Source organism: Corvus brachyrhynchos, unplaced genomic scaffold, assembly GCF_000691975.1.
Source record: "Corvus brachyrhynchos isolate BGI_N302 unplaced genomic scaffold, ASM69197v1 scaffold130, whole genome shotgun sequence".
Classification (NCBI taxonomy): Eukaryota; Metazoa; Chordata; class Aves; order Passeriformes; family Corvidae; genus Corvus; species Corvus brachyrhynchos.
Genome location: NW_008236193.1, coordinates 133,389 through 142,269, shown reverse-complemented (window position 1 = coordinate 142,269; position 8,881 = coordinate 133,389). Strand labels below are relative to the sequence as shown.

Below are 8,881 nucleotides of genomic sequence, written 5' to 3'. Positions count from 1 at the left end.
GCGTGGGGCTGCCCCTGCCCAGGAGCCCTCCCACCCATCCCTCCTGCCCGCCCATCCCGCTCCCCGGGACTCACGCCCCGCACGCCAGATCCGCCCTTAAACGCTCAAAATCGCAGGCACTTAACAAATAATCAGCTCCGCTCTGCTGCCACCGGGACTTCTCCTGCACGGGCTCCCGAGGTCGCCTTCACCGCTGACTCACATCAAAGAAACTTCCAAAAATAGTCCCCTCGCCTGCCCCGCTCTCGCTGTCACCCTCGCCCGGGGCTGAGCCCCGCGGCTCCCGATCCCTCGCGGCCAGAGGGAGCCGGGCTGTGCCCAGGGGCTGCCCGGGGGCTGGCCCGCATCAGGGGTTAAAAGCCACAGAAATTCGTACCTGGGGTCGGCCGCCGCCTCCTGCTCGGCTGCAGCCCCCGGGCGGCCCCGGCTCTCCCGGGTAAAGAACAGCAACAGCTGCCGAGGGGAGCCGGAGCAAAATAGCGCCCAATCACCGGGGCCCGAGCACCACAAAAGGCAGCTCAGCCCCGGCCCCGAGCGCAGGGGCTGCCCCGGGCACGGGGTGCGGCTCTCAGGGGCACCTGCCAGGGGGTTTGTCCCTCTGTGACACCGCCGGAGAGCACGGGGAGGGGACAAGGCTGTTTGACACCAGGCCCGGGTGTCTGAGCCAGCTGTGGGAGGGACGGATGGGTGATGGAGGGATGGATGTGGGTGCTGGGGGTGCAGAGGTGGAGCAGAAGTCTGCCAGGCACAGGTAAGGAGAGAGGATGAGAAATCCCCCTGGGAGCAGCAGCGCTCAGACAATCCCAGTGAAAATCCCTTTTTGCCAGTGTTGGGAGAGGTCTGTTGCCCTCTGACCCCTCTGATGTCCCTGTCCCCGTCCCCGGGAGCCCTGTCACAGCCACAGGCACCTCCTGGGCAGGTGGGAGAGGGGATGTCCCATCCCACCCACTCCCAGGACACAGGGAGGAGATGAAGGATCCCATCTGGGGGGCTACAAAAGACCCTCGGGCTCTGGCCCTGCCTGTGGGGGTTATCCCGAGCTCCCAGCTCAGCACGGGCAGAGCTCCTGTGCCAGGGATGTGGTGCAGCAGTGACTGGGACCAGTCCGGCACGTCTCTGGCACATCCCGCTTTGAGGACATTGCTCTTACGGAGAGGCTTCAGGCTCAAAAAAACCCCAAATCTCTGAAATTGTAGAATATTTCATACCTGCAGTATTGACATTTTTCCAAAGGAGGAATAAACCAGGACACCTGGTGAGGCTGGGTCCAGGTCCTGCTTTAGGAGCTCTCAGCACATGAGCTCAGGAGCAGCCTCTGCTCTCCAGGGCAGGGATTTCCCCTCGCTGGCAGGGACAGGGCTGAGCACACTGTGGGATGAACAATGTGGAAGGTGGATGGACGGATGGATGGATGGACGGATGGATGGATGATGAATGGATGGATGGATGGATGGAGGAGGGATGGGGCTGCACACAAAGCCCCCACACCCGCCAGAGCGCTGGGCACACTCCCAGGGCAGTTTTCCCGCTTGTATTCCCACTCCAGCAGGGTCAGGGTTGTTAACTGGCTTTATAGTTTACCAGTTGCTTTATAGAGAGACGATGAAAGCAGAAAATCATAAACAGGCCAAATAAAATCCCCTTTTCTCCCAGTTAATCCCGTTCCCCATGCTGCTCCCAGGTTTGTTCCGTGCTCCTGCCTCCCGTGGGTGAGCTGGTCCTTCCAGGAAAGATCCCAGGGGCTCAGCAGGCACCGTCTGCACCCGCAGAGCTCTGGCAAACACCCTCCCACTTCATCCTTCCATGGAGCCACGGGATAGAGAGTTCTCCTCACCCTTCCCAGGACCTTTCAACACCCCGTTCCCGCAGCCGGGAGGGGCCGGCAGCTTTTTTGCCTCCACACGTTTAGCTCGGAGCAGTTCCCCGTGGAGCTGCAAAGCCTCCACCTCCATTGCACAGTTTATCCCGGGCAGATGGAGGAAAGAGATTCCCAGAGGCAAATTCTTTCCTAATCTCTTGAACCCCCCCAAATCCCGACTTCTTCCTTGCTCTGAGCCTGATAAAAGCGGCTATGGAAAGGGGTGAGCTCAGGGAGGGGGAAACCCGATCCGGCTGGGAGAGAAGGCGGAGAGAGGCAGGTGGGAGAGCAGGGGTGGGCAGGGGAGCGGCGTCCAGGCTAAATGCTGACTCTGGACTTGGCTGGATGACACAGCCCCTCTTCCCTGGCTGCCCGGGCTGTCCACTCGCCTCTGCCCTCGTGACTCGTGGTCCGGGCTGTGCTGCAGCATCCCCTCACTGCCATGGCAACGCTCACTCATCCTCCCACCAGGACATCGTCTCCCTTCTCCCCGTTTTTAATAACTCGCAGTTAAAAAGCAATCAGAAAGGGATAAAATTAGTCACTGGGTATTTTCGGCACAGGTTGGTTCTGGGGATGAATTCTCCTTCTTTCTGTGCAATTTGCTCTCTCCCCAGAGCTCCCAGCCCCTGCCTGGTTCTGTCCCCTCCTGCCACAGGTCCGAGGCATGGCACATGCTCGAGCTGGCTCTCTGGTGGCTTTGCCACTGCTCACCGGGCTGGCTGCAGGTTTTCCCCCAGGATTTCATCCCTGGCTCCACCAGAACCTGCCTGACCACGTTCCCAAGGCTTGGGACTCCAGAACACCTCCCAGCCTTTGGAGCCTTTACCCTCCAACCCGAGCAGGGTTGGGCTCTTGGCCTGATTTTAGACCTGGGAATTTGGCTGCTCCCTGCTCAGCCAGGTGCCCTGGGCACAACACAGCTCTGTGGGCAATTCCCAGCTCCAGCTGTGTCACCCCCACACTGGCATTGTCCCTTGGGGGCCACTGGGGCTGCACAGGGCAGGTCCCCCGCTGCCAGCACCAAAGACCTGCAGGAGCTGCGTGCGGAGCTCATCCAGGAGCTGCATGGGCTTGTTGGAGGTGCTTGGTGTCTCCCAGCCCTCCCCCCTTCCCTTAGATGTGGTTGGGGATGCAGGGCTGGTGGAAGAGAGGATCACAGAAATGCCAAAACTCTCCAGGAGATGGGGTGAAAGAGCACCCTGATTCCCTGCACGACCCAAACCCCAAAGGCACAGGTGTCCCCACGGCAACCTGGCCACGGCCCAGTGCTGACAGCAATATTCCGCTGACCCCAAATTCCTCTTTCAGCTGGATCCAGCAGCTCTTCCCAGCCTAGGGGGTTGCGCAATGGCTGTGCTGACGCACAGCCTCTGCCTCCTTCCCCCGAGGAACCAACACATCCACCCGGGAGATGATTCCTGCAGGAACCACAGAGCTTCCCAAGCACTGGGGTTATTATGGAGCCCTTGGGAGGTTTCAGGAAGGGAAGGGATGTCTCCTCTCTGCCAGCTGTGCCGCTCCTGTCAGATCCCATCTGTCAGCACGGAGATTTCAGATGCGCCGAGCTGAGCGATCTCCTTGTGGAGGTGCGGATGATGGAAGGCCTGGAGCAGTCTGGATGTTGGATGTTCCTGTGGCTCCACATCCCCAGGGGTGGGGCTGGAGGGAGCCAGCAGGAGATGGAGCAGCCTCTGCATGAGCTGATTCCCACAGCTGATACCGGGATGGGCTCCACATGCCTGGGAGGGCTGATTGCAGATCATGGGCCTGGAAAGCTTCTGGTGCCAGTTCTGATTGAGAACTCAGACCTGGGCACTTCCTCATAGCTTCAGGGATTTGGTTAAGCTGGAAAACACTGCCAAGGGGATCTTCTGTCTCCTCTCCTGGGTTTGAGATGCTGTGGAACTGGTGAGGGAAGATGGGAGCTCTGTGGGCTGGTACCACTCTGGTTTAAAGAACCACAGCTCGGAGCATCGATGGGACAAGAGGAAACGGCCTCAGGCTGCTCCAGGGAAGGGTCAGATTGGACATCAGGAGGAATTTCTTCATGGAAAGGGTGGTGAGGCATAGGAAGGGGCTGCCCAGGAAGGTGGTGGAGTCACCAAGGAACAACTGGAGGTGGCACACAGTGCTCTGGGCTGGTGCCAAGGTGGGGACTGGGCACAGATTGGACTTGATGGTCTCAGAGGACTTTTCCAACCTAAATGAGTCTGGGATTCTGGGATCTTGGAGGATCTCCTTCTTCCTCTTACCCCTTCAGCCTGGTGGGAATGCAAGCCAGAAAAGTGATGGCTCTTTGTTTAAAGGGAAGGGGACATCCTGCCTATGGCCCAGGCTGGGAGGACACCCCACCACAGGGCTTTGGGGGCAGATGCTGCAGACCAAGCACCAGCTCAACACATTCCTCCAGCTGAGCATGGAAAAGGGGATCACACCTGTTAGAAAAGCTCTCCCATGGCACCTCTGGCTTCCCAGCCCCGGCTGGAGCCAGCCATCCATCCATCCATCCATCCATCCATCCATCCATCCATCCCTCCGTCTGTCCATCCATCCATCCATCCATCCATCCATCCCTCCCTCCCTCCCTCCATCCATCCATCCATCCATCCCTCCATCCCTCCATCCACCCATCCACACCTCCATCCCTCCCTCCATCCATTCCATCCATCCATCCCTCCGTCCATCCATCCATCCCTCCGTCCATCCATCCATCCCTCCGTCCATCCATCCATCCATCCCTCCCTCCATCCATCCCTCCCTCCATCCATCCCTCCATCCATCCATCCATCCATCCATCCATCCATCCCTCCATCCACCCATCCATGGAGCAGTGGTGCTGCACACACCCACCCCTGGCAGCAGTGTCCTGGTCACCTTCAGGGTCGGGGCTGTCTCACAATCACTCCCAGTGATGGAGGAATCGTGCTGGGGACAGGTTTGGCAGAGCTGACAGGACAAGGAGCAGACAAGGTCCTGTGCCAAGGTCCTGGTCCCTGCAGGTTACTGTGGTCCAGTGACCTCAGTCCCAGGACTGGCTGGAGTTTGGGCCACCCCAGCACGGTGACAAGATCAGGCTGGCAGGCACACAAAACACACATGGAGCACTTTTGTCACTGGTCAGGAGCTGTGGATGTGCTGTTGGATGAAATGAGCTTGGCAGAGCTCTGTGAAGAGCAGGAGAGGCAACAGAGAGGGACATCGTGCTGTGACATCCTGCTGTGACATCCTGCTGTGACATCTGTGTCTGAGCCTGAGCACAGCACAGGATCCTGCCCTGGGGATGGCTCCAGGATCTCCTGCAACTCATGGACGTCACTGGGACCACACAGGGGGGATGGACACCCCCAAGCCACCAGCCAGGACAGAACACGGCAGTGACAGTGGAGGGAGAGCCTTCCATGGGCTCATCCCATCACCCCCTGAAATGACCCACAGGCATCCGGAGCAGCTCCACGTTAAAGCCACTCTGCCCACCCACGGATCCACGTGTGCCCTAAAAACTCCAATTCACCAATCTCAGAGGTTTTCGCTCCTTTTCCCTGGCAGAAGGAGCTCATTCAGGTCAGCGGGGAACGAAGATCCAGGTCCTGTTAAATCCTACTTTTAGTCCTTTCCATAACTGTTCCACGACCCCTTTCCTCCCAGCCCAGCACCACTCAGGGCTGATCACTGCTCTCTTTGAAGATTCACAGCTGTTTGTCACTCCCAGGAGAACGTGACTCCGTTTGGACATGGCATTCCAAAGGAATTCTCCTTGGAAGCGCCATTTGGGATGGAAAAGCGGCCACAATGTTTGTCCCACCAAGGGCTGGGGGCTGTGGCACCCTCAGTCTGGAACAGCCATGCCAGGGGAAACCGAGGCAAAAGGAGATTTAGGGTAAGCGAAGCTTTGGGTGGAACAGCCTGGGAATATTTAACACCCCAATGATGACAAATCCTCCCCTTTTTTGGCTTTCCTGATGGATGGAGCGTTGGTGCATTTACCCAGAGACGTTCTGGCACTGGGGGCTGCAGATCCCAGTCTGTTCCTCCCTTCCCAAATCCTTCCCAATGAAGGAGCTGCTTCCCTCTGCTCTGAACAGGCACCTGCAAACAACCCAGGGCACTGGGAATGAGAGGGCTCTGCCTCTGTGGGAAGGAGGAGCTGTTCCTCAGCTCCTCCCAAAAAGCCCCCGGCCTCTTTGGGATGATGGCATCCACTGGAGAGCAGGTCCTGGTGGATTTAACACCTTTCCCAGGGCTCCAGGTTGGCCCCACAGGACAGAAGCAACGAATCCATGTCCAGAGAAACATCCCTGCACCATGGGGATGCTCCCAGACTTGGCAGCTGCACCAGGGGCTGCTGGTCTGTGGGACATGGGGAGGGAGGAGATGTTCCAGGCAGGCTTCAGGTCTTAAAAGGGTCATAAAAGTACAAAATCCACCATAAAGTACAGCAGAAAGTCCTGCAGGGACAGCAAAAATAGCAGGAACTTCCTATCCACCCCCAGACCTCGGCTGGGGTTTCCCAGTCTCTCCGTGCTTCCCTCCCTGTTCCCCATTTCTCTCCCTGTTATCAGACCAGAAATTCCCCAATTAAAATTTAGCAGACTCCAGAAACCAAGGGCAGAGGTTTCACCCTGCCAGGCCTGGCTGCTCTCCCTTCCCTGCCTCACACCATGGATTTCTCAGCTCCTTTGGGACAATCCGGGAAGGCTGAAGGGGTTTGGGTTCCTTCTTTGTCCCCATGCCAAGACCAGGACTGTGCTCTGGTGCTCTTTGTCCCTCTAAGGCACTTGCTGGGGTCCTCATGGAGGGCTTTTGTCATCTCTCCGAGGTCTGGAAACTTTGATGATGACTTTCCTTCTCCAAAGCTGTAGCTCCAAACTGCTGTGAGTTATAGCAGGACAGGAAGGGCTGGGACCTGGGGATGAGGTTTTTGAGTGAAGCCCCTTCTGCTCCAGCTTTCCCTCTCCCTCCTTTCATAGAGCAATGCCAAATGCAACATATTGTGTAATAGGAACAAGCAAGAACCAAACCAGCAAGGACTCCAAGCAGCAGGAAACTCCCTTTCCAAAGCCACTTCTTAATGAATCAGTTTTCTCCCGTTTTTGCTCACCAGCCCTGACCCACCCTGCAGACCAGGCTTTGTCCAGTGCAACGAGGAGACGTCAAAGCTCAAGATCTCAAATGTTTTCCAGTTCTTTCCCAATATGTCCCTGTGCAGGACATCTGTTCCTAAGACATGTCTTGCTCAAACAACAAGATTTGTGTTTAAAATAAAGCTTGAGCCTCCCCAAGGCATCACCAACCTGCAGGAAAGCCGGGGTGAGACTGGAGGGGAAGGGAGAGATGGACAGAGGTTCATCCCTCCTTGCCATAACCCTGGATCCTGGATTGCCATCAGCCTGGCCCTGGAAGCCAGGACCCAGCTCCAGCACACTGGAGCCAGCATGGTTTGGGCTGCAGCAGCAGCAAAGCCATGAAATCTCCCCTCCAGCCTGGAGCACAAACACAAAGCTTTGGGAGAGCTGGGCAGGGCCCATCTGTGGGGCACTGGGAGCAGGGATGTGGCTGTGGCTGATGTCCCTGGTCACCCTGAACACCCCCAGCTGCCAGGGCTGTGCTCAATCCCAAACACTGGATTGGTGCTGGATCCATCCGAGGCTGCTCTGCTGAGTCAGGGACTCAGAGTTTGGGTGAGAAGGGACCCAACACCCCACCCCCCCCCCCCCCTGCCATGGGCAGGGACACCTTCCACTGTCCCAGGCTGCTCCAAGCCCTGTCCAACCTGGCCTTGGGCACTGCCAGGGATCCAGGGGCAGCCCCAGCTGCTCTGGGAATTCCATCCCAGCCCCTCTCCACCCTCACAGCCAGGAATTCCTTCCCAGTCTCCCATCCAGCCCTGCCCTCTGGCACTGGGAAGCCATTCCCTGGCTCCTGGCCCTCCATGCCTTGTCCCCAGTCCCTCTGCAGCTTTCCTGGAGCCCCTTTAGGCCCTGCAAGGGGCTCTGAGGACTCCCCAGGCCTTTTCTTCTCCAGGTGAACACCCCCAGCTCTCCATGGGGTTACAGGAGATTTAGAAGGAAATCACAGAGCTCACAGGCATCAAAAAGGCCCAGCTTTAGGACTGCTCCTCCTCCTCAGCTCCCTGCCAGCACCAGGAGAAAGCAAACGTCCTGGAAAAGCCAGGCTGCATCCACCAACTTGTTGTGATCAATACAAAGTTAGGTGGAATCTTTCACTGACTGCCAGAGAAGAGGATTCAGGAGTGAACCTTGAGTGGCTCTGCCCAGCTGGCTGGGGGAAGGTGATCCAAGAGATTTGGACAAGGGATCCACCCAGGTGGCTCCTGAGTTCAGGAATCATCCAGCCTGGAGCTCTGCCCTGGTTTTCTCACCAACCCACATGGTGATGTGAGTTCTGAGCCTTCTCTTCTCCCTCCTGACCAAACACCCTCATTCCCACTCCGCTCTCAGCCGCCTGTGCTGTATTTTGGGCAGGGCTGTGATCACGCCTTCAATCACAGAGTTCGCCACAGACTGAAGTGGTTCCCATGATCAGCTACGACACCAGTCTGGTATTTGCTGGCAAAAAGGCACAAAGGAATGAAATGTGCCCCAGGATGGGGCAGGAAGGTGCAGAGACATGCAGGGCAAGGGCAGTGTGCCCAGGAGCTGAGGCAGGAGCCTGCAGGCTCTGGTGGTAACAATCCTGAAAGTGTTGATGGAATCAACACGGGTGGAGGAGTGAGCAGAAGAGCAGGAGGGGAGCTGCTGCCCAGGCTTCTTCCAGCAGAAAGGTACCCAGTGTCCCTGCCAGCCAGGATCTGTCCCTGAGAGTACCCTCACATCCCTGGGGAACCAGGCTGGGAGAGCTGGGGCTGCTCACCTGGAGAGGAGAAGGCTCCAGGGAGAGCTCCGAGCCCCTTGCAGGGCCTAAAGGGGCTCCAGGAGAGCTGCAGAGGGACTGGGGACAAGGCACGGAGGGCCAGGACCCAGGGAATGGCTTCCCAGTGCCAGAGGGCAGGGCTGGATGGGA

The 8,881-nt window shown here is 57.9% G+C and overlaps 2 protein-coding genes across 2 annotated transcripts in view; one reads left to right on the top strand and one right to left on the bottom strand.

Moving 5' to 3' along the window:
- LOC108447815 (RNA-binding protein 25-like) overlaps window positions 1-8,881 on the bottom strand; it is a 32,513-nt gene that overhangs the window by 4,760 nt on the left and 18,872 nt on the right. The gene's annotated exons all lie outside the window — the stretch shown is intronic.
- The window catches only part of OAZ1 (ornithine decarboxylase antizyme 1), a 30,923-nt gene continuing 22,725 nt past the window's right edge, over window positions 684-8,881 (top strand). The window contains 1 exon segment of the mRNA XM_008639400.2: window positions 684-751. Within this exon segment, the coding sequence (XP_008637622.2) occupies window positions 684-751 (68 nt within the window).